The following is a 25,596-nucleotide window of genomic DNA, read 5'->3' as shown; positions in this document are numbered from 1 at the left end:
CAACATCAAGGGCCCCAAGCATTGGACTTATCCAACTTTATTTGGTAGCATCCAACTTTGGATAGATATGAAATTTAGCCTGCAAATTGTTTCATTAAAATGTGCAAAATATACATTATACAAGAAGTTCTTAAATACAACATTCAACTTTTCCCCATATGGACCAGATATATTTGCAGCTCTGAAAATTGTATCTATCCGATAATATATGCGAGCTTGTTTAATCTACAAGCCATTATGTGCTTAACAGAGTCTTAAAAGCAGCCATTCATCATGCCATTTGATATTTTATTATGCAAATTAAGCGACAACCCAAAGACGTGATATTTTTATTAATTATGCTCATAATATTATGCTCTCTATAAGCTCAGTGTAACAACTAACTAGTTGAAAGCCTATTGCTGGAATTTGATTAAATTGAAAGTATTTATATATTTAGATGTGATTGCAGAACTTAAATATCTCGAAGATATGTAGTCAAAGAACTGACCATTTGGGCATAGCTAACGTATAATATCTGATCAAATCAGGTTATATATTATTATATAATTTTATTGTTCCCATAATGAGCTGGTTATTTTATGCTGTCTAGAAGCAGCAATATCATATCTTAAATTCAAAATAATCTGTTAATTAGGCGCTAGCCATAATTACGGATTAATACAAAAGAACTGATGGGTATTCCATACAAATTCAACAGCATCAACATATAGATAAAATCGCATAATATAATCAAAAAAGCGAAATGGAAAAAACACATAAAATATTAGCAAAAAAGACAACAACTTTTTGGCTGTTTACATACTCGTATGTTAATCCGTGCATTTTACACAAAATTTAGCTTAAAATATTATGGCCAAAGTCTCAAACAAGAATCGATACATAGCGAAACCCGTTTAGCTGTCTGCGAAGCTCTACCAAATCGGGTTCCATAATTATGCAGAACTGGACATCTGCGTTAGAATCATGAGTCAGTAGCAGCTTATCACACCCAGTTGGTCTAAAGTTGGGCTTGACTGAATGAAACTCTTTGTTAGGCATATTCTATAGACATCTACAAATATTGAGCATACTATATAACGAGATTGACGCACACGATTTGCATTTTGTTTGTAAGTTGGCTATTAAATCATGATTCGAAAACAAGTCCGGCGGCCATTAAGACGATTATAATTAATATTCATGCAAAGTCAAATACTATCCCATATAAACTAAAGCTTATTAGCTTTGCTTTAAGAAAGAAAGATGTGAACAAAAAAACTGCTGATAGTCACACATATATAATCAACACTGTTGATGGAACTATCTGCAAAAGCCCAAAGCACAGCAGAGATGCAAGTCCACGACAAAATATTGTGTTACAAATAAAACACAACAAAGGAACTGTATACATAAAGTTTATCAAGAACTATCAATAATCCTTAAATGTTAATATTTGGCCATATGTTTTAAAGTATCGTAGTTATCATAGTCCCAATATTACAGCTTAAGCTACAAGTTTATAAAAAATAAATAGAAAACTAGAATTAAATATGAAAAGAATTCCATACAGCAACTTGCACAGAGTGGAAGCTGCTTATACAATTTTTCAACTATGTATATCCGTGATATTTATTATATATTCATAACTTATCCATAGATTTGCTGTTATGTATGCTATATAGTCCAGCTGTTGATGCCTGAAGAGATTTATTCAACATTTAAATATGCTTATCAATTCTTAAAAATTCAATTTCAATTGTCCAGCGACCAGTCCTTTAGAAACTGAACAACAATATCGTTATATTGATATGTTGACAAAAAATTCAAATAGATAAGCGCGCATGCTGAAGACGAAAGTGCAGGCGTAGGATATACCCTGTATCAAGATAAATTATCATTATAGGATGTACATACCTAAGATTAATGAAGCTATTCGTGAGTTTTAGACAGGAACCGCAGTTGTTGAAGGTCTTATTATACTATTTAGTTATATTTATTCAACAGAATTTTTCTTAATTTTATTTACATAATTCTTTTTATTCTATTTTCATAAATTTCTCTGAACTAACATTTCTGTTTGGATCTTTTTACAATTGTAGAGCTTGATAAGTTTGTTAACTAAACTAGATGAAAGCCAAAAAGTGTTTAACATGAGAATTGAATATTAAAAATTAACTAGGTACACACACAAGGGTACATATGTATATACCCAATTGGAGCACCTAGATCTCTGTGATCGACCGACGATTAGAGCAGACTTCGAGACGACATTAGGAATTTATAAGGCAAACATATATTTAATATACATTAAAATGTCGGAGCTGCCAACTTGGGATGCAATTTGAAGAATTTCAGTTGTGAAAAGTAAACAAGTTAATTTAATACTTTGCTCTTTGACAAGATTTTATTGATTGAATATCATTCAAAGTGAGATAATTTCGTGTGATTTAAAGACATTTATTGCTTTTTGAGTCGACGGATTTGGGTTCGGTTCGGCTACCAACCAAATACGTTGCCGAAATTTTGGAAACTCGTTTGGCCAAGCCGCTTATGACATGCTAAAAAACAGCTGAAATCAAAATACAATCATATAGTATACAGTATATAAGCATATACAGATATAACAAAATAGTTTGCGCTAATTTGTGTTTTTAGCGAATTATTATATAAAAATTTCAAATAAAAAAAAAAAGGTTGCCGAAAGTCATTATAATTAGTGGAGGCCGTTCAGTGCCAGAGATGTTCTAATCAAAGTTTTGGACAGGCTTGAATTTGCGTGTATCTGAAAGATACATAGATACTTGATTTGTTGCCGGCATTCGCTGGGCGATGAGACAAGCCTCTCGGGATTTTGTTATTGGACTCAGGCGTTGATTTAAATATGTTAAGACAAAAGCTACAAAATAGAAATAAACCACCAATTAGCATAGACAGCGACGGTCTAGTATGTGCTTCAATATTTTTCGTATAAAAACTTGAAACCGCGGCGCCACCAACAACAGATCAACACAACGCACAGACCCTAAACATGGTAAGTTCTAAGAATATTCCTTATCATATACAAGCCCTTCATCCAATACTTTATTGTTTGCGTATCGCAGAAATTCTGCGTCATCGCGTTAGCACTTATTGGCCTGGTGGCCGCGGATGTCAGTCACCTTCAACATCCGGGCTATAGCTATGGCGCCTCCTCCTCATCCTCGTCCTTCTCGGAGGGTCAATTGGCACTGCCAGGTGGCGATTCCAGCAGCTATCAGCCAGAGCACTTGATTCCCCAAAACCTAAAGACGGTTAATGTGGAAACAGCTTCTGCCCAGATCATTCCTGGTGGCGATTCCAGCAGTTATCAGCCAGCTCAAGTGGAAAGCGCATCTGCCCAGGTCATTCCTGGTGGCGACTCCAGCAGCTATCAGCCAGAGCAATTGATTCCGCAAGCTCTGAAGACACTTAATGTGGAAACCGCTCCTGCAGCTGATGCGCCAGAGTCGTTTAACCTTGGAGCCGATACCCAGACGCCGGAGCAGTTCATTCCAGAGGCCGATCGCATTGCCCACTACAGCTACATCCAGTCGCAGGGTCAGGCGGCTGCTCCAGAGGCTCAGGTAGCGACGGTTTCTGAGTCAGTCAACATTGGAGCCGATACCCAGACACCAGAGCAATTCATACCCGAAGCGGATCGCGTTGCCCACTACAGCTACATTCATTCGCAGGGCAAGGCTGTTCTGCCGACCCCAGCTGCCGCTGCCCAAGTCGTTCCTGGCAGCGACTCCAGCAGCTATCAGCCAGAGCACTTGATTCCCCAGCATCTGAAGGCCGTTCATGTGGAAAGTGGCACCGCTGCTGTAGCTACCGAGTCGTTCAACCTTGGAGCCGACACCCAGACACCGGAGCAGTTCATACCCGAGGCCGATCGCATTGCCCATGCCACCTATGGACAGGAGCAGGCGCCAGTGGTGATTGGTGCCAATACCATTACACCTGCGCATCTGTACCAGGAGCCCACATCGAATGGCATTGAGGAGTTCAACGCGGAGACGCACGTGCCCGTCGTGATTGGACGCGATACGATTACACCAGCTCATCTGCAGGCCAAATACTCAGCTGGCGCTAGCACCAACTATGGCACTCAATACGGATCCAATGGCGGTTATGTTTACTAAACTTTTGAATTCTCTGGCCACAATAAAGTATGAAATAAAATTTAAGTTCAATTGATTTGTGTTGCGCATGGACACCAAGCTCTGCAGAGTATACACGAAGCCGACTCGACTGAAACTATAATTTTAAATGTCAAACCAATATTCAGTCAACAGTCGTCACGGTCCACTCCGGGCACAATGATAATTCGTTTCTAGTCTAAGGCATTGATATTAATTAGTGAGATCATTGTCACCATTATCTGGCAGGTCGAAGATAAGATACGCTTGCCCAATACATATATATATATAATTTTGTCTCTTTGCATTGAATTAGAGACTATGTGACTAAAATTAAAACTGTTCAAAATAACACATTAAACACTAACGGTTTAATAGTTAATTATAAATTTATACAAATATAAGTTCATTTACAAAGCTATTTGGAATTCGGTTTCATTTTGTTTACATAATCTGTTGATGTAACTTGTAATTAAATTATTTTTTTATCAATTAAAAAAGTAAATTATTTAAATATTAAATTTGTTAAACTAAATTCACGCAGTTAACATTGGCTTATAGACTAATCCCATTGACATTACATATTGCATTATGTTAATTTTAAAATACTGTTAAGGTTCTAATAAAATTATATATTGCACGTATATTATTGATGGTTAAATGTTAATCTTGTTGTTTTATTAACATTTTCCGAGATGAACTCAATTTATTCGTGACATGGTTCCTATACACTGTACAAACAGTAACATTCTTCCGAGCTGTTAGTTGACTATCAAGTTAACAGACATGTAACTGACCGTAAAACCAGTTTAGTTAAGCTTAAAAATAATGTGTAATAGTGTAATAGTGTAATAGTGACTGCTCCCTTTCCCTTATCTTTTCCCTTGCCAGGCGCTAAATATATGAACAATCCATCAATCTTTTGCCTGTCCTTAAGTGGGCTTTCCTCCAGCTTATCTGCATAGGGGACAAAGTTATTAAAGGAATGTTGTGGATCTGGCTGTTTTATAAGCATCACCAAGTTCATGAACCTTTTGGCACGGTGGCCAAAGTAAAAGTTGATCCGTGTCTCCAGCGCTGCTCTTCCTCCCCATGCGTTGTAGCTTATTATGTAAAGCTGCGCGCACCGCTCGTAACCTATGTGAGGGTCTGTCGGCGAGTTCTCAAGGCCGGTTGTCTTCTTTTTAGAAAGTGCCCCGTAATGCCAGAGCGAGACTGGGCCAACACGGCAGTGAATCATTGTGCATTCTTGGCCCGTCGCGGCCGCTTGTCATGAACGGGATGCGGGCCAGATCGATCGAATGCCGTTGGCCAAGGTCTTACCCGTGCCCAATTGGGCTGCTCTTCGTTTTTTTTTTAACTTGTGGCAAAAGCCAAATGCAATTAATTTCTCAAATTGAAACAATGCGGCGAAAGGTTCAGCCCGGGCTCCAATAGTTCGCACAAGCCCATCAAATCCATGACCTTCAAATCGAATAAGCTCGTGCGCGCCCTTTTGCCATCTCCCTTTCGCACACTCTCACTTGCACTCTCCCTCTCTCTCTCTCTCTCTCTCTTTGTCTCTCTCTTGCTCGTGTCTGCCTTCTTTTCTCACTTGCCTTTTCTGGCGCTAATGAGCCGCATGAAAATTAGTTGACAGACTAGTATTAAAATATCTATTAGCCGGTTAGATTTTTGGGATGATGTGTGGCCACAAAGTTGTCCACGAGTTGTACCAAAATCGGTTGCGGAAAAGTTTTGTAAATGCGTAAAACTTGTTTACGCCTTTGGTTTGCTTTTATTTTTGTGTTATTGGTATTATTTTTTATTTTTTTTTTCTGGCATCTCTTTATTTATGTTTTTTTGTCTTTTTCTTTTCGCTGAGTGTATATTTCAAGTGGAAGCTGCAGACGTAGCCGCCGCGAGCTGCTTCTTCTCGAAATGTGCTGCAAGTTGAGTGATATTTTTTTTCGCTATAAATTGCCGGCATGCTTTAGGGATCAGCATCAGTTTCAGCGTCTAGCTCGTCCAGTACAGTCGTAGTCTCGTAGCTAACAATCCAACATGGTTAGTACGACTTAACCGTTGGAGTAATACAGCTAATTGGCTTAATTACAATTGCCTTTTTTTTATCCTCGATATTTATTTGATTTTATTTTTTTTTACTGTGCAAGTGTTTTTCTATTATTATTATTATTGCTGTGCTGTGCTGTGCCGTGTGTTTAATCGAAGCAACAATGTCTTGTCTCGTCCATTGCAGAAATTCCTCATTGTGTTCGCCCTGTTCGCCTGCGCGGCCGCCGATGTTAGCCATCTGACCAAGTATCTGCCACCTAGCCAGAGCTATGCTGCACCCAGCAACGAGTACTTGCCGCCCGTGCAGCAGCAAACTTACGTGGCGCCCTCGGTTGGCTACTCGACTGGCGGTTCATCCTACTCGACTGCTGGTGCCTCCTACTCGGCTCCTTCCGTCAGCTATAGCGCACCCAGCAACGAGTATCTGCCGCCAGTGCAGCAGGCGTACAGCGCTCCGGCCGTGCAGCAGACCTATTCCGCACCAGCTGTCTCCTACTCGGCTCCCTCGGTGAGCTACTCCGCACCAGCTGTCCAGCAGACCTACTCTGCTCCGGCCTACCAGCAGACCTACTCTGCCCCCGCTGTCCAGCAGACCTACTCTGCCCCCGCTGTCCAACAGACCTACTCCGCCCCGGCTGTGAGCTACTCTGCCCCAGCTGTCCAGCAGAGCTACTCCGCCCCAGCCTACCAGCAGACCTACTCCGCACCATCGGTTAGCTACTCTGCTCCCTCGGTTGCCTACTCCGCACCCGCCTACCAGCAGAGCTACAGCACTGGCTCCTCCGCCGGCAGCTACTCGTCTGTCGATGCCGGCACCCAGTACGCCTCCAACGGCGGCTATGTCTACAAGAAGAAGTAAGACGCTGGAAACTGTTCACCAAATCGAATCAACATAGTTGTAATTAACATTTGATATGTTTTTTGCTCCGCATATTCTATTCATTTGTTTTTTTTTTTTAACCTGTGTGTATATGATAATTAAAAAAAATACAAAACATATCTAAAATATCACAATATATATTTTTCTTTAAGTATCTGCCATTATATTCAAAATTTAGTCCAGACCCTCAGCTTAATGTCTGAAGCCGCAACACTGAGTGCATTCTGCGAGTCATAAGTATTCAAGCTCAAAAGCTCCCGAGGAGCTTTTTATGATGGTGCCAAAGCTAACAAGTTATCTTTACTAACTTATAGGGTTTAAGTGCTTAGCTCAAGCTTTTTTGTAAAGCTTTTCAGCATGCGATTTGTTCCTAGCAAAGCTCTGGCATACGGGATTTTATTAGCTGTGCCTAGTAGGTAGGCGACTAGCCCATACCCTTAGTAAAAACTTTGTCCTACTTCAATACATTCTATTTAGAGGATTACATGTACTTATTAAAAGGATTGCATGGTATTGCATTTAGTTAAATTGCGACAGCTGTGCCACATGTTTTAGTGATGTTAATCTCAAAATGCTCCGAAATATTTGATATAAACTTAGTTAATTAAGTATAACATATGTTAAAGTTATGCAGCAACCATTTGTATCGTAACTTTCCTATGATAGCTACAGTATTACGAATTTATTAAAATTTACAACTGGTAGTATTTGTGATATTTTGAAAATAGAAAGGTTGTTATGACATATATATATATATATATATATATAGTTCTATGGGATATAGTTATTCGATCTTAATACAAACATTAAAGAAATGAATGCTGAATATATAAGACACAGCTATTCGACGCTAGACTGCAGGGTATATGCAAGTCGACTTGCTGTTGTTTAAAATATTCAAAGAGTATGTAGCCTGGGTATATCGTCTTGAAACTAGTGGAGTTCTTAATCTTATTAAGAACTGTTGATTGTTTTATTTATTTAATAATAAGCTTAGCTCATATGGCCAAGAATCAAATCGTAATTGCTGAAATATGCGCATATTAATAGATTCTTGTTGCTGGAATGTTTAATTTATAATTATTATATCATAGAAAGCGTTCACTAACTAGAGGTTATTTTTCTCGATGCCGAAACTGGAACTGAATTATTAATTACCAAAGCAAACCAGTTGGGAGAAATGTTTTTGAATAGTCTTTGTATGCAAAATCGCTGGGCATTGGTGGTTGGGAGGCGGGGAGGGGGTTATATATATATATATATATATATATATAGATATAGATATGTGACAGTTTAATAAATTTGCCTGCCTGCCTAATTAATTTTTATAGTTCAGTTTTGGCGCCACAACGGAACTCCGTGGCGAGAGATGGTATTATAATGCAAAGTAAAGGAAAGTGAAATGATACGGATACGAAATGTTTATGTAAGTTTTGCTAGATCACAATGTAACTGGCGAACTGTGGAATTGTCTTATAAGTGGCCACTTACAGTGCCAACGGCGCACAGTTCACACCGCCCGCTCGAGCTTGAAGCTCGCTCAACGACACGAACATAGACATCCAACAAAGATGCTTACGAAGCCGTGGATCACATGGCCGCTACTGCTGCTGCTCCTGCTCCAGCACCTGGTCAACGCAGATGTTAGCCATCTCTCCAGCAACTATTTGCCACCAGAAAGCGAGCAGCCAGCCAATCAACCATTGGCGGATGAGGAAGCGCCTGCGGAGGATATGCAATCCAATGATCCTTTCTATCCGATGAGTGGTCTGATGCTGCCCTCGGGCTACGCAATACCCACAGGTAGCAATGTGCCACCACCGGCCATGGCGCCGCCCAACTTTCCGCTGCCCATCTATCCGCCGTTCTTTGGATTTGGCGGTGGGCCGGAAGGATATGGAATGGGAGCTGGTCAAGTGCCGCCTGGCTATGAGGCGCAGTTTCCGGGTGGACCGTTTCCAATTGGCGGACAGGGTGGGCAGTTTCCGATTGGCCCACAAGCTGGTGGTTTTCCACCTGGTCCACAGGGTGGACAGTTCCCGGGTGGACCACAAGGTGGACCTTTTCCAGTTGGCCCACAACCTGGGCAGTTTCCGGTTGGACCACAAGGCGGGCCATTTCCAGTTGGACCGCAGGCCATTCCGTTTCCGGGTGGACCTCAGAACAATGGCTTTCCGATCGGGCCCCAGGGAGGTGGCTTTCCAGTTGGACCCCAGCCTGGTCCATTTGGACAACAAGGTGGACCAATTCCCTTCCCTTCCACTCCCGATTACCTGACCATGCAAGGCTTACCCTCCCCAGGCATGCAGCTGGGCTTCCAACAGAATGTCGGCTTTGGCATGCAGCCCGGCTTTGGTAGCCCGCAGCCCGCATATCCCTACCAGCAGCTGGTGGGTCAGCCCTTCTCGCCCAGCTTCGGCATACCCGGCCAACACTATCAGCCCCAGCCGCAGCCATACGCCGACGAGCCACAGCCAGAAACGAATGCAAAAGCAAAGAGCAGCTCTGCGAAAAAGTTGGCCAAGTCCCGGAACAAGGAGACCATATATGCATCCAACGGCGGCTACATCTATAAGCGCGCCAAATGAGTTACAGCGATTTTATAGCCCCGTAGCGATATCGTTAATTTATTATTAAACACATTTCATTTCGTTATTCAACTTCATCACCTTGTGTTTGCTTTTTTTTATAATTTTGTTTATGGCTCTTCAAGTTGAGCAGGCACAAAAGGTTATGCTAATCGTAACGTAGGTAAATCGGGTAAAATAATTTTCAGCATTTTAAGAAGGCAAAGTATAATTTCTCGTTCGAAAATTAACTACACCCAATTTAGAATTCAGAGCTTTTCTTTAAAGATTAGATTAGGAAACATTTTTTGTTAAATTTCCTTTTTACAATCTATTAAAGGAAATATGCTACACGTAGATATTATCATTTAGAATTCTGATATTTTCTTTAAAGATACGATTAAGAAACATTTTTTCTAAAACTATTTTTCTATCAAATAATAAGTTAATTAAACAACTGTTGATTAAAAATGAAACAGAAACTCGGTGAAAATGTTAGAAAATACTGTTAGATCGTAGCAGGTTCTATCATAATATTTAATAATTGATTTAATGATTGTTACTACTTAAAATGTTTGCAAATATTATATTTTATGCATAGCTTCTAGTTGTAAGAAATTGCCGATTAAACAAACGTTTATTTGAATTTTGTTTTTGAATTTCTTAATATTGGATCACCAATATTAAAAACATAACATCACATTGCAATATTAATAAGTCACTAGCTTAAAGCACAACACATATACATTTTACCGTCTAGTAGAGGGTATAAATAGAGGGTATAAATTTAGATAGAAATCTTGCGGATGAGTTGAAAAACTTGCTCCATTTGTTTGCAATTTGCCACATTTCGCGACAAACGCCTACGAGAGTGTGAAGTGACGTGATATTTCCTAAAGTTTTCAAGTCGTATTTTATGTTTATATGCAAATTCATTTGGCAACGGCCAGAGACAACAATGTTTTTATGGTTATTTTGTTTTGTGGTTGCATTGTTGTTAATTTCCATCTTTTTTATTTGTAGCCCCTTTGTTATTTATTATTCAATCTGTAAACATGTTTGAATACATTTGGTTTATTTCAATTTATGTTTGTATACCCCGCAACACGTGCACGTAAAATGATGTCAGAATGTGATCTTACAGGGTATATATGTTCTTGATCAACATCAGCAGTCGAGTAAATGCTTGTAAAGCATTTAACAGACCAATATTACAATATTTACCAAAAGTAAATTGCATTTTATTATCTGTGAAAGATTCGATTCGAAGAGATTCAAAAAATATACACACAAGTTAAATAAATATATCTTTTATGTTTCGGGACTTTAGATCTGGCTACAGGGTATCTGCTAGTCATTTACCATGGACCTTCTGCTTCTTGGTTATTGGTTATTTTTCACCTATGCCTATGATTGATTTTTTTGTCAATTCTACTTTAATATCTGTACATTATGAACGCACTACGCTAATTAAGCTCTTCTTCTTGTTAACTTTAAAGGCTGCTCGATACGCAATTAGTCATAATTACTTAATGCAACTGTTGCCTCGGGGCCTCTGCAGAGACCCTCAACTTGACATTTTATCTGTCATTTCTGTTATGCGATCTTCCCCACGAGCAACGTCGATATCTGTTGATGTTGACAATGTTCGTATTGTTCGTATGCTCGATAAGAAATTATCTGTTAAGATCTGAGTGGCTTGACAGCATTAACATAATAAACAACATGATATTCTTAACAGATGCAAACGCACCCAAAAACCAGTCCCATACAACAGTTGCATACATATTTTTATTCACTAAGCAATCAAAATATATTTCTAGTTTATGTTTTGCTTCTTATTCTTATGCTTATTCTATACTTTGATTAAATTGCCAAAAGTATGCAAATACAATTTTATAAGCACTAAATCGACAATAGTCAAACAAAAAAAAACAAGCACATAAAAATTAAAATGTTGTTACTTTAAAATACACATTAGTTTTAATGTCACTTCAATTCAAGTGCAAAGCTAAGCCAGTGCTGTCACGCCTAGCTCGAACGCAAAATGTCAGTGAAGAGCTGCTTGCGCCTTCATCGCTTGTGACGTCACAATCCGCTGTTAAGCATGAACGCTAGTTCGAAGCCTTGGCCTCGTTCTGTTATCGAAATGTTAGCGAAATGTTATCGGTGCTGATTATTGGAATGCCAACTTCAGGGGGCTCACCATGGATCGCTGATATCCATTTCGTCGTAATCTCGCAACCTGCGTGCAGTCAACGCACTTTACCCATTGCGGCAAGACGGCAATTGGCTGTGCAAGCAAAATGTGCAGTTGGCCAAAATGCAAACATGTAGCTGTACACGTAACACCATAACCATTTAGCCACTGTTTGGCGAATCTTTATGTTGTCAACTGGTGAGTCTGGAAAATTTGCATGTGCTTTTTCGCGAAGCGAAAAGAAAGCAATTTGTGCAACACTTTGGACAGCGCTCCCAATGTTGACCAAGTTAGCCAGATGGGAAACTTGAGATTAGACCTGATTTGCCCACGTCTCGGCACACACACAACAGCGAGTATTGTGCATAGCGCGTGTGTACAACTTTACGAGCTGGCCCATTGTTTTTCGTTTTCTTAACATTTAGCATTTGGGCATTTATTAATCGGTTCGCTTCAAAGCTACATATAGCCAAATTGCATGCTTTTGTTGTGAACATACTTTGCATTCAAATATTCACACATAGATGGCGCAGCTGACGCTGAACCAATTATGGACAGTCAGAAGCAGAGTTTGACAATGATGCCAGTGCCAAGTGCCCTGTCCATCGTTCGCGATGGCTTTTTAACTATAAATGCCCATCGGACCTGTGGGGCAGACATCAGTTTTACGGTTTCGTTCGTTTGGTGTAGCACGCGCAGCTGTAACTCCACTCAACAACATGGTAAGCGATGCGCCCAAGTGAGACAATCTTCACTTTTACTATTTACCACTTGCCTTTCGACGCGCCAACTTTGGATTGCTTAATCTGCTTCATCTTTTTCCTTTTATTTAATGCCTTGTGTGCCAGAAACCCGTTGCGTTTGTCGCTGTTGCCGTTGCCATTGTGGGCCTAGCTGTGGCCCGTGCGCAGTCCAATAGCTACCTGCCACCGGCACCTGTTAAGGATCTGTCCAGCCAGAGGTTACCCGTACAGCAGAGCTATCAGAGCTTCCAGCAGCCGCAGCAGCTCATCGCACAGATTGAGTCCATCAGGCCATCCGTATCGCTGGGCAGCTTTACCATCCAAAATGGTGGCCAGTTAGGCTCCATCAGTCAGCAATATCGGGCGCCAGCTGCTGCGGCACCCACTTCCATCAGCTATGAGGCACCCCAAACAATTGTGGCCACAGAGACGCCCCCGAGGAACACCTATTCGGGGTCAGCAATTCCCACGCAGCTCTTTGTGCCATCCGCGTCGCCTGCTGTTCAGGAGCCCGTGCCACCTGTTGAGCAAACAGTGACCGCACCAGTTGCTGCAGTAGCTCACCAAACCTACTCTGCACCTGCTCCCATTGCTCAGCAATCTTACTCTGCTCAAGCTCAAACGGTTCAGCAAACCTACTCCACCCCAGCTGCAGTGGTTCAGCAAACATACTCCGCCCCAGCTCCTGTAGCTCAGCAATCTTACTCCAGCCCAGCTGCAGCTCCAGTGGTTCAGCGAACGTACTCCGCCCCAGCTCCAGTAGCTCAGCAAACCTACTCTGCACCTGCTCCCGCTGCTCGGCAATCTTACTCTGCTCAATCTCAAACGGTTCAGCAAACCTACTCTGCTCCAGCTCCAGTAGCTCAGCAAACCTACTCCGCCCTATCTCCAGTGGTTCAGCAAACGTACTCCGCCGTAGCTCCAGTGGTTCAGCAAACATACTCCGCCCCAGCTTCTGTGGCTCAGCAATCTTACTCCAGCCCAGCTGCAGCTCCAGTGGTTCAGCAAACCTACTCCGCTCCAGATCCAGTTGTTCAGCAAACCTACTCCGCTCCAGCTCCAGTGGCTCAAGAGCAGTACTCTGTAGCAACAGCCGCTCCCGTTTTGCCACAAACCTACTCCGCTCCGAGTGCAATCGTCCAGGAGAGCCATTCGGTGCAATCTTCTGCACAAGTGGTTCAGCAAACATATTCCGCTCCAGCTCTAGTGATTCAACAGAGTCAGGCGATTGCAACGGCCGCTCCAGCTGTCCAGGATACCGACTCCGCTTCAGCTAGCGCGTCAGCTGCTCATCAAACTGTGATAACGGCATCCGCTCCTGAGGTGCAGCAAACATACGCTGCGCCAGCTTCAGCTCCCGCTCCGGCTCCAGTGGTTCAACAAGTACAAGAAACATCCTTTGTAGCTGCACCCGCTCAGCAGAGCCAATACACTGGCTACAACTATCAGGCACCAGTAGCTCCGGTTGTCGCTCCAATTGCTAAACAGTCCACTGCCAGCTACAGTGCACCCGAGATTATCTCTGCTCCGGTACCCGTGCAGTTCCAGGCACAGCAGCAGCAACAGCAGATCTACACCACAACGGCTCAGGCTCAAGTTGACGCTCCGCTGCAATTGCAGCAATCGTTTGTGCCAGCCCCACCCACTCCTGTCCAGTCCGTCGAGCAGTTTACACCTACTTACAGCTACGCACCCGCCGTTGCCCAGCAGCAGCAGCTGACCTACACACAGCCTGTTTCCACAGCCGGTCTGCAGGCGGCTCCAGCCCCAGCTCTGGTGACGGCTCCAGCGACCAGCTCACTGATCAGCAGCACGGCTAGCGAAGAAGCCAGTGTCTCGGAGACCAACACCAACTATGCCAGCAACGGCGGCTACGTCTACGAGAGGACGAAGTAAATGCGTTTGAACGGGCTGGCCCGACGCCGGCCGCCCGAATTCGCATACTCGACACCTTTAGATGTTTCATAAATGAACTTTACTTAGCCAAATTGTAGCCCTAGTCCTGTTAATTTGTTTTATTTTATTTTATTTTTTTTAACCAAAATAAAATGAACAAGAGAAAAACGTTGAAGCCTTCGTTTGATTTGTTTCATACAGTTTGGCATGCTCAGCTGTTAAAGATGACAGTTGCGCCGTTACAGCGCTGTAAATATAAAAGCAACAGTAGCTTAACTAACGTAACAGCTTAACAGCCACTGCTCTGGCATCGTTGCAAAAGCTGTTAAGTATATTCATGTATGTATTTATTACAAGAATTTTAACAGCAACTGCTTTGGGATGTTGCCGGTTGCAGCAAAAATGAAATTATTAGCAAATGTAAAAAAATACGGATTTGGATGCTGGCAGATCCCAAAAATAGACGGTCTTCAAATGCAATATATATCGAATTGAAATTGCTTATTATTATTTGCATTACTCATCAACAGTTGGCAATGCTACCTGCTGTTGATTAGTTAATTCCAGTCCGCAGACACTGTCTGAAAAATCCCGCTGTGTTTTTCAACATTGCCGCAAGGCAACTTCTCCCAGTGCTTTCATCTTGATTGATTGTCCGTCTTGACTGATTGCAGGGCATGGAACTCGTTGGCTATCGCGACTTTGTACATGACCAGGGGAACCGGCGCGTCTCGCGTTATGAATGGAGTTTCCAATAACGTGCTTTATGGTTCGGCTATTAAATGGACGAGCTGCACAAAGAACAAAAAATAAAACAAAAACAAGTAAGAGGTTCTAGTCGGGAGCTCCCGACTAGGGGATACCCTCAACCCGCTTCTTCCAACATCAAATGCATATATATATTCTATTTTAGAAGCTATATGTCAAGTTTGCTGACTCTAGCTCTTATTACTTACCAAAATTGCCCAAAAAAACAGGATATCGATATCGGTTTTTATCGATTGCTTGGAAACGGAGTAAGTTATCGATTATCGGAAACAAACTCGATCTGCGCGGGAACTAGGAGCATCTACATATAAAATTTCAAATGTCTCTAGCTCTTATAGGTTCTGAGATCCTTGCGTTCATACATACACGGACGGACAGACTGACGGACAGTCAGACGGACATGGCTAGATCGACTCGGCTATTGGTGCTGATCAAGAATATATATACTTTATGGGGTCGGAGATGCTTCCTTCTGCCTGTTACATACATTTGGCTTTCGCACAAATACAATATACCCTTATACCCAACTTTAATGGGTTCAGGGTATAAAAAACATGTTTTAGATAGAATTTAGAGTTCTGCGTCCGCTAATGAACGAACGTCCAATCGTCAAAGACGGACGTCATAAGATCCCAATACGAGCTCCAGCCCGTTCTGAGCTCTGATTTTATTAGTTATTGCTATTGTATTTTTTACTTATTTACTTTTTGTTATTTTGTTTATTTATTCATAGAAAGCTTATAATGAACGATATTTTATGAGCATTTTTTTAAAGCATCTACAAGTTCTTATTATTTTTGTTTTTTTTGGGCTCCACTCAACGCGTCTGTTTGACATTTGTATCGAGATCCGTTAAGAATTTCGACTATAAATATGTTAGGATGTGATAGCAACAAATTAGTTCTTTGACCAGCTTTGTCAACGCAGCAACACACCTCCAACATGGTTAGTAGGGACACTGTGTTGGAGACCCGTCTCCTGCTAATACACTTTGCTGATCTATTTTAGCAATTCCTCGCCATCGTCTCGTTCGCCCTGGTGGCACTCGCCGCTGCCGATGTTAGCCACTTGAGCAACACCTATCTGCCGCCCCAGCAGGTTGCCGCCGCCAGTACCTACTCGGCACCAGTGTTCAGCGCCGCCAAGACGTACACCGCCCCGGCAGCCACCTATGCCAGCCAGTCGTATGTTGCACCCGCTGCCTCATCGCAGAGCGCTTCCTATGCTGCACCGGCTGCTAGCTTTGCCGCCGAGACTGTTGCTGCTCCAGTTGCTTCCTACACCAGCGACTCCTCGTATGTGGCGCCAGCTGCCAGCTACCAGAGCGCTTCCTACGCCGCCCCAGCCACGTCTTTCGCCAGCAAGTCCTACAGCGCTCCTGCTCCTGCCAGCTACACCGATGGTGAATCATATGCTGCTCCTGCTGCCACCTTCGAGAGCGCTTCCTATGCCGCTCCAGCTACCGCTTTCGCCAGCAAGTCGTATGCCGCTCCTGCCGCCAGTTTTTCCAGCGAATCGTCGTATGTTGCTCCTGCTGCCACCTTCGAGAGTGCCTCCTATGCCGCTCCAGTCACCGCTTTCGCCAGCAAGTCGTATGCCGCTCCTGCCGCCAGCTTTGCCAGCGAATCGTATGTCGCCCCAGCTGCTACCTACCAGAGCGCCTCGTATGCTGCTCCCGCGCCCGTTGCTGCCGCCAGCTACAGCGCTCCGGTGGTGAGCTACTCCGGAGCCAGCTCCTCCGGCATTGACACTGTCTACGGCTCCAACGGAGGCTACGTCTACAAGCGCAATTAAGTCCTTCAAAAGGGCTTTAAATATAATTTTTTTTTTTTTTTGTTCTAAATTTTGTTTTCGCACAAAATTAAATAATTTTTAAACAACCGAAAACGATAAACGAAACGATTTATTTATATTTAAGGGAATCCCCTTTCATCCGGCAAATAAGAATCCAAATTCCAGCTAAATAATTGGAATACTCGCAGAGCAGCTAAAACTGCTGATCACTTTAAAAACTATCAAACAAATATGCAACGCATTTGTTTATCTAACAAGTGAGAATGCAAAATGCATCCCAAGGAGATTGGAACACGTTAGTTGCTTCTGCTTGAATTGAGCGTGTAAATCAAATTTCAGTTCATAGTTTAGACACCCTTATGGGCTATCCTGTCATACCTAACCTTATACCCTGGGACACTATACATTCTATGTATATATTTCTTAACTTGATCAATATCCAAGTTAATAATGCGATGTTCATTTTTTCACCGAACACCAATTACAGGCTCTTTAATCTTAAGTAAACTTGACAGATAATCTCTTTCTACTGCGGCTAGGAAAAATAAGCTGTCATAGAAACGAACGGTCAAGAACTTCATTCGATATCTCAAAGATATCCAGACCCAGCTAATCATATATCACAAAAATATACATTGAATTACTCTTGACTGCAATTGGAAGCATCGATTGAAAATAATTAAAATCAGCTAAATAAAATGCATTGTCCATATAAGATCCGACTGCAACATTGTACAATTTCCATCTGAACTTATATACTCAAGTTTATATACTCGAGTTTATGCCAATGCTGGTATAAACCCAAAACTAGTAAGAGGTTCTAGTCGGGAGCTCCCGACTAGGGGATACCATGAACCCTCTTCTTCCAACATCAAATGCATATATATACATATATTATATTTTAGAAGCTATATGTCAAGTTTGCTGACTGTAGCTCTTATTATTTACCAAAATTGCCCAAAAAACAGGATATCGATATCGATTTTTATCGATTGCTGGCAAACGGGGCAAGTTATCGGTTATCGGAAACAAACTCGATCTGCGCGAGCACTAGGAGCACCTACATCTAAAATTTCAGTCTCTAGCTCTTATAGGTTCTGAGATCCTTGCGCTCATACATACGGACGGACGGACAGACAGACGGACATGGTTAGATCGACTCAGCTATCGGTGCTGATCAAGAATATATACTGTAACATACATTTGGATTTCGCACAATTACAATATACCCTTATACCCATTTTTAATGGGTTCAGGGTATAAAAATCGTAATCTCTGCTTATTTTCTTGTTTATCAAATTCACAAGAGTAAAACAGCAGTTCAACTAAATGAAATTCATTAACATGATTTATTGTTAGACTAAATAGAGTTAAGATTGGAATGTTTGCTACTCATCGAGCGTGTTTTTGGTGGACACATCCTGCTCCTTGACATTGGCCACAAATAGGATGTTTAACTTGCTGCTGATGGGCCGCTTGCTATCCTCGTGCTTTACGTGCAGCGTGCCGGAGTCCAAGCTGATCGTGCCCAACAATTGGCCGGGCTTAATGTAGTAGTTCTGTCCCATCGTTGTGGGCGTGGGATCCACAATAAATTGATATACCATGGACTGTGGCTCCTCGTCGCTGCTGACGATCAGCCTTGGTTTCGTTGTGGTCACAGCCATTGCCATGGACGTTGGCATTGGCAACACGTGTGCCAGCAACGAGCTGGCAACCAACAAAGACAAGCTCCAAGCCAGCTGCATGACTTATGTATATTGAAAGATGTCAGAAACGAAATGCGGCTCGATGGTGCGACGAACTCAACGGAATGCCAGCAATGCACTAAGTCAGGTTCTGACTGACTGCCACATGCTTATATATGTCCTGATGCAGCTGAGCATTGGGCCGGGGCAATGCACTGACCGCACCGGCCCTTCTATGCGCTTCTCAATGCCTCTTCCTTGCAGCGAGTGGCCCGTTATTCGTGCATAACAAGTTTTGAAGGCCCATTAACATTAACCCGATTTCAGTTTCGCACTAAAGATGCAGCGCACAAGAAAAATATATACGTATATATTTATATATATTTAGCATATAAGTAAAGGCACGATATACACAAACGCTTATATACATATGTAGTGTGTTTAACGCTTGTGAACAGCTCTCAATTCAACAGCTGAAAAGGAACATAATTAAAAAAAAAAAAAAAAAAAAAAACCCAAAACAAACTCACGCAACACAATAAATAAATAATTTTTGCAAATTACGTTTGTCGTTTCAGGTTTTATATACAATATATATATAAATATCTGCCAGATGTCAAACTTCTTTCCTGCGCTGAACTGGCTAAAAAAGTAGTGGAATAAATAAATAATACATAATCAGCTTTTCGTTTGCCTGTGTTAGTTAAGCTAATAAATTAATTTATCAAATTCTTTGCTCATACCCTGTACACATCATATGGGTGTACATGGACGATAGACTCTATAAGATATATTCATATTTGTATATATATACGCTCGATTTCTATCAAGAGACAAGCCTAAAAAGTTAGACACTCTTAACTATTTTGTATTTTAATATCAGCTGCTAAACAGAACACTTAAATTATGTGCACTTACATATGTTTTTAAATATATTCTCTGTTTTCTTAAACTTACAGAAAAATAAAAAATAACATTTATTGAACAATCCACTGCAACTTATTAATAACAAATCATCCTTATTCCTCCTCTCTTAGACCTGCATCCAGGGTATCTATTGGGCGCGCGATTCCGAATAAGTTCTTACTTGTTGGCAATTAATATGTATGTTTAGCTTTAATAGCCAACAAATTGACTGAAAGTGTTTGAAAAATAATTTATTAGCGCGGCCAAAATAGTAAATTAATTTTCATGAGTATGAAGATGAAGAAGAATTAGATTGGATTTATTTTGTAAAAATGCCTCGGAATGCGGGCTCTATTCACTTTAATTAACAAACATTGAATACATGTTTAAATTATACGACATTTGAGCTATTCAGCAGCTGCTTAGCTCATCGAAACCTGCAATTTAGAGTGTTAGAGTTCTTATAGCTATTCGACATATACACACGATTATGAAAGCTGTAATTATGAGTAAACTGCATTTAATCTTGTTTAAGTTAACATTTAACCATTTTTGTGCGAATGGGAATCATGCAGAGTCTTCGAAAGTTAACTGACCTAATTTAAACCAGTCAAGGGAAATGCAAGGCAGTTGAGCTTTTGGTAAGGTCGGAACAGGGTCTGGGAGATCATCTCAGATGGAACACAACCCAAAAGAACTCGGAAGTTCCAAAAGATGTCTGGGACTATTATGGATTGGGCAAAAGTATTATTACTCAAGAGTTGGGCAACGAAATATCTTAAACATTTTTAAGTAAGAGCTAAGCACATGCAGAAGACATATCTCTCAGAAGTAGCTTAAGAATACTTCAGCTTTGTTAAAGTTAAGAATTTCTAAATGTAATCACCTTAAAATATATAATATTGCCTTAAAGTTCAGAGAAAAATCTTTTAATTTTATAGAAAATTCTTGAATCTCACAGTCTAAACACAAATAAATGATAATCATATATAAATAGGTTACACAGTCATTAAAATAGCTTGGCTCTAAACATCTGAGTACATTTTTGGGACACACGACGCTTCAAAAAGATCTTCCACATGGCATCATAAATTAAGCCAAAATAAACAAGATATCTCTATATATAATGACTGACTGACTGACTGATTGGTGAACAGCCCAAACACTAAGAGCTAGGAAGCTTAAATTTTCACTGTAGTTACCTTATGTGATGAAGGTGAACGTTAAGAACCTTCGGGAAATTCCGCCCGCAAGTATGAACAAATCGCGAAAAACGTTTGTATAACACTTTTTTGCTTACCATCCGATCGGCCTCAAACTCAATTTTAAAGTTCTTTGCTCTAATTCATTTGAGGGGTGTTTCACATTTTTCCACAAATGTATTCCTCCTTGGTGGAAATGGGGGTCAAAGATGGTGGTTGGTGGATTGGTGGATTGGTGGATGACGTTTCGCCCTCAAATTCAATTTCAAGTATCTATATGGAAAATCATTTGAGAGGTTTTTAAAATTTTTCACAGAATCCAAACTCCTTCGGGAGAAATGCGATTCAAAGATTTTTTGGGCGAAGTTTTAGGTGGTGTCCGATTTGCTTCAAACTTATTTTCAGAGCTCTACATAATAACTTAATGAATGCGTGTTTCAGCGATTTGGGAACTTCCACCCACAACAGTGGTTAATTTGCGAAAAACGTTGGTATGAAACTTTTTTGTTAACCATCGGATCGGCCTCAAACTCATTTTCAAAGATCTTTGCTTAAAATCATTTAGAGTGGTGCTTCGCACTTTTTGGAAAATCCATCCCTTCTTGGTGGAAATGGGTGTCTAAGATTTGGTGGGTGACGCTTCGCGCTTAAATTCATTGCCAAGGATCCATAAAAAAATCATTTGAGACCTTTTAAAACAGTGCAATCCAAAGAATTTTTTTGGTGACGTTTTAATTTTTTCCGATCAGTTTCAAAATCATTTTCAAAGCTTTTTGAGAACTCTTTCTTTATACGTGCCCCAGGCAAGGCCGGGCTATACCCGCTAGTAATGTAATATATGTCATTTGAACTAATTGCAGCTCAAACAATCAATTAATTAAAATAAGTTTTGTTGTATATTACTTTATTTTCTAAGCATTTTGCTTATTGTCCTAAGACAGATTGCAAATCAAAACCAGGTTTAAGAAATATGAGCTACAAAACAATGTAGCTATACTCTTCCTTCAGAGTCTTTCGCTTGGTAGGGATCGGAAGGAACTGTTCGATTGCAGCGTATAACAAAACTAACTGAATTGTTAATAAAAATGAAAATAAACAAATTATGTTAAGCTAACAATTGATATTAAAGATCAGATAAGATAGGAATGCAAAGAATATTTCTAGCCAAGTTTTTTAGAAGGTTCTTTTTAAAAAGGTTGCGATAGGAATATAAAGGATACTTCTAGCCAAGTTTTTAGATTCTTCTTAAGAAGGTTGCGATTAGAAAATAAAGGATACTTCTAGACAAGTTTATAAGTAGGTTCTTTTTTTAAAGGTTGCGATAAGAATATAAATAATATTTCTAGCCAAGTTTTTAGGTTTTTCTTAAAAAGGTTGCGTTAAGAATATAGAGGATATTGCTAGCCAAGTTTCTAGGTTCTTTTTAATAAGGTTGCGATAGGAATATAAGGATCATTTCCAGCCAAGTTTCTAGGTTCTTCTTAAATAGGTTGCGATAAGAGTATAAAGGATACTTCTAGCCAAGTTTCTATGTCTTATGGTGTTTTTAAAAATGTTCTTACTCTCGAAAGCATGTCTTTGTTTAAATGCTGTAAACGCTTTTATTCAAGCACAGCCTGTTAATCATATAAGTTATAAACGCTTTTAATTGGTTTTCTTTGCTCAGGGTAAATAAATAGAGTGAATAAACAAATTTTAGCAAGTTGAATTTGTATTATGTATATGTATTCCCAACTTTACTAACTGCCGTCAGTCCACATGGTCTCTTGAAGACCAACTGATATATCTGCGCTCGGATAACGATCTGCAAAGCTGTGCGCATAATTTAAGTGCGCGCCCATAAACAAATTGTCCGCTTTATTGTTATTGTTTTTGTTGCTGTTGCTGTCTCTGATTCTGGTTTTTGTTCACGCAAAGACATACACACTGTACGTATTATAATTAATGTCTAACTTGAGTAATCGTCGCTTTATGCCGGCGGACGTGGGCCCAAGAAAGAACAGTTTTGGCCAAGATGAAGTGCCAAGTTCCATGTTCCAAGTGCACGGCCCGCAGCTATACCAAATCATCGGATTCTAGCCAAAGCCAAAGCCAAAGCTGAACCAATCCAAACTGAGGCAATGCGTTGGGCTCCGATGCTTTTGGCTTCGGCTTACTTATCTCACGTTCGTTTCATGCTGTCAATACCAACTTCTGGGCAGGCTAAGCTCTGAACGCTGGCCAAAGAAAAAAAAAGCAAACAAAAAAAAAAGACAAGAATAAAAATAGGAAAAAAACGCATCATTAATTAAACTTTCGAGGTATTTGCGTTTATGTTTGTGTGTTGGCTCTGTGACTTCCGAAATGGACATGGCTAAAAATAAACGGTCTATTAGATTCCGCGGCATCCTCTACAATCGCGCAATTCTGCGTTAACACTGTGCAACAAGTTCTTACTACGTTTAGTTAGAAGAAGAGCAGGGCGGTCATTTGCAATTAACTTTTAGCCGTTAACTTTCAAATGCTTCCCTCTTTTCTGCGCGTTCCTTTGAAATTTGTGCCCCTAATAAGGTGGCAGCTCTCAACTGGACAAAGAGCGTTGCCACCTTTTAGCAGATAATTCATTAGTGGAAAAGAGCGTAAAGGTTCTCAATACGTTTTTGTCTTTGAAAAGTCACTTCTTCTAGTTGGTATCCCTTTTTTAACGAAGACATAGGTCCGTCCTAGTTTCCACTCAAGGATTTTAAATACAATAAAATTATTTGACATTCGTCAGAGCAAACGTGAAACAAAAACCAACCAAACTCCGACCATAGAATCGATTACAATTATAGTCCAACAAGCATGAAATTAAAAGAGAAAAAAAAAAATCGCAAAGTAAATGGCGTGCAAAATCCCCGTGCTACGGCTAGGCTATGCTGTTCCTAGGAACCTTTGACTTACTCAATATTATTTTGAGTACAAAATTCGTTAAAATTAGCCACACTACTTTTTCTTTTATAAAATGTATGATCTTAAAGCTAGCGTTCAAGTTTCGGTTGACTAGTTTAATTGAGATCTTGGATTCCGTTTCGTTCTTCTACCGCTTATATTCCACTTTGGCTGACGGTGCAAAAGATTTGTACTCGCAATTCTTTTGTTTGTGGCCCCTATAAAAGTGTTGCCCCTCGATTCCAGTGGCATCAGTATCCGCTTGGCAAGCACCTAAGCAACTCCAAGTCGACATGGTAAGTCCAGCTATTGATGGTGTCGCATAAAGCTCGTTTGCTATTTAAACACTTATCCGGCAGCGTCCGTTCGCGATTTGCTCTGCTCTGCTGGCCCTGGCCGCCTTGGGCGTGGCCAGTCCTTTGAGCAACAGCTACTTGCCGCCCCAGGCCAATGCGTATAGTAGCTACAGCTCGGCTGGATCGAGCGCCGCCAGCTCCTATGCACCGACACGCTCGCATGGATATGCCCCATCAGCCAGCTATACAACGCCATCTCGACAGTACCTGGCGCCAACCTCATCCCTGAGCAGCTATTCGACGGCAGGTGCCAGTAGCTACTCTGCCCCAGCTAGCTCTCTCAGCAGCCATTCATCGTCCACCTCAGCATATGCACCCGTGGCAGCCCCCTCTCGTCAGTACCTGGCGCCATCAGCATCTCGCAGCAGCTACTCTTCCTCTGCCTCAACATATGCACCTGTAGCAGCTCCGTCTCGTCAGTACCTGGCGCCAGCTGCGTCCCACAGCAGCTACTCTGCTCCAGCTGTCTCCCACAGCAGCTATTCCGCTCCAGCCGCATCCCACGGCAGCTTCTCTTCCTCTGCCTCAACATTTGCACCTGTAGCAGCTCCCTCGCGTCAGTACCTGGCTCCAGCTGCGTCCCACAGCAGCTACTCCGCTCCAGCTACCTCCCACAGCAGCTATTCCGCTCCAGGCGCATCTCACGGCAGCTACTCTTCCTCTGCTTCAACATATGCATCTGTAGCAGCTCCCTCTCGTCAGTACCTAGCGCCAGCAGCATCTCACAGCAGCTACGCCGCTCCAGCCGGCTCCCTCAATAGTTATTCGTCGCCAGCTCGTTACGCTTCCTCCCATGGAGTTGGATTGGGTGCGTACGCAACAGCTTCATCCTCTTCCGCTCGTAGTTTTGGGCACGGCTCTGGAGGATCGCACCATGCAAGCGGAGGTGTCTATGGTCACAGCCGCTCTGCAGGTGGCACTCGCTACGCCGCCAACGGTGGATATGCATACCGTCATAAGCACTAATCTGATCTCTACATTCTACTATTATAAATCGGGCTAAAGGTTTACAGCTTTCATATATTTAATTGTTTTTTTTTTTATCATAAATTTTATAATTACTTTGTGTATAAATAAAGTTTAAAGTGCGCACTAAATAAGAACTTTATCTGAACTATAATGCTATTTGGAGACACGAACGGAACAATGTATGTGCACATTTTTTAAATATTATTTCCCCCCTATCCAAAGACAATATATGTAAACAGTACGATGAGTAACACCCATTGAGAAATAAAGAGTAACGTCCATACATTTAAATGCGACGCACATTTCTAGCCTGGCTTCTTATCTGGCTTTTCCAATTTCACACGACATGCCAGCCGATTGGCTGTTCGTTCTCCAAAAGTCAGACGAACGAATGGCGAAGTCGCGGCTTGCTGATGCTGACATTCGCAACGAAGTTAAAAATAATAATAATTTAATTAATAATTTAATTTAAATAAATTATATAAATATTTGCATCAACTTAAAAAAACAGATTTTCTGCCGA

At 41.3% G+C, this 25,596-nt stretch overlaps 4 protein-coding genes across 4 annotated transcripts; 3 read left to right on the top strand and 1 right to left on the bottom strand.

The window, feature by feature from the left end:
- The first annotated feature begins 1,905 nt into the window (after positions 1-1,905).
- On the top strand, positions 1,906-4,142 carry LOC115765101. The gene is made up of 2 exons (XM_030708486.1): positions 1,906-1,917; positions 3,048-4,142. The coding sequence occupies exons 1-2, from the start codon at positions 1,906-1,908 to the stop codon at positions 4,140-4,142; spliced, it is 1,107 nt and encodes a 368-aa protein (XP_030564346.1).
- Positions 4,143-11,588: 7,446 nt separating this feature from the next.
- On the top strand, positions 11,589-14,569 carry LOC115765205 (calphotin). Its single transcript, XM_030708645.1, has 3 exons — positions 11,589-12,039; positions 12,366-12,563; positions 12,690-14,569. The coding sequence occupies exons 2-3, from the start codon at positions 12,474-12,476 to the stop codon at positions 14,478-14,480; spliced, it is 1,881 nt and encodes a 626-aa protein (XP_030564505.1). The 5' UTR covers positions 11,589-12,039; positions 12,366-12,473; the 3' UTR covers positions 14,481-14,569.
- A 3,861-nt stretch (positions 14,570-18,430) lies between these two features.
- Positions 18,431-18,709, bottom strand: LOC115765100. Its single transcript, XM_030708485.1, has one exon. It carries the CDS (start codon positions 18,707-18,709, stop codon positions 18,431-18,433), a length of 279 nt encoding a protein of 92 aa, XP_030564345.1.
- Positions 18,710-23,795: 5,086 nt separating this feature from the next.
- LOC115765150 (flocculation protein FLO11-like) lies at positions 23,796-25,180 on the top strand. Its single transcript, XM_030708555.1, has 2 exons — positions 23,796-24,044; positions 24,108-25,180. The coding sequence occupies exons 1-2, from the start codon at positions 24,042-24,044 to the stop codon at positions 25,068-25,070; spliced, it is 966 nt and encodes a 321-aa protein (XP_030564415.1). The 5' UTR covers positions 23,796-24,041; the 3' UTR covers positions 25,071-25,180.
- Positions 25,181-25,596: the final 416 nt, after the last annotated feature.

The sequence above is a fragment of the Drosophila novamexicana genome, unplaced genomic scaffold (assembly GCF_003285875.2).
Source record: "Drosophila novamexicana strain 15010-1031.04,08,12 unplaced genomic scaffold, DnovRS2.1 tig00000932-arrow-arrow-pilon, whole genome shotgun sequence".
Classification (NCBI taxonomy): Eukaryota; Metazoa; Arthropoda; class Insecta; order Diptera; family Drosophilidae; genus Drosophila; species Drosophila novamexicana.
Note: the sequence above shows the minus strand (reverse complement) of the source record. Positions and strands in the feature narration are given on the sequence as shown.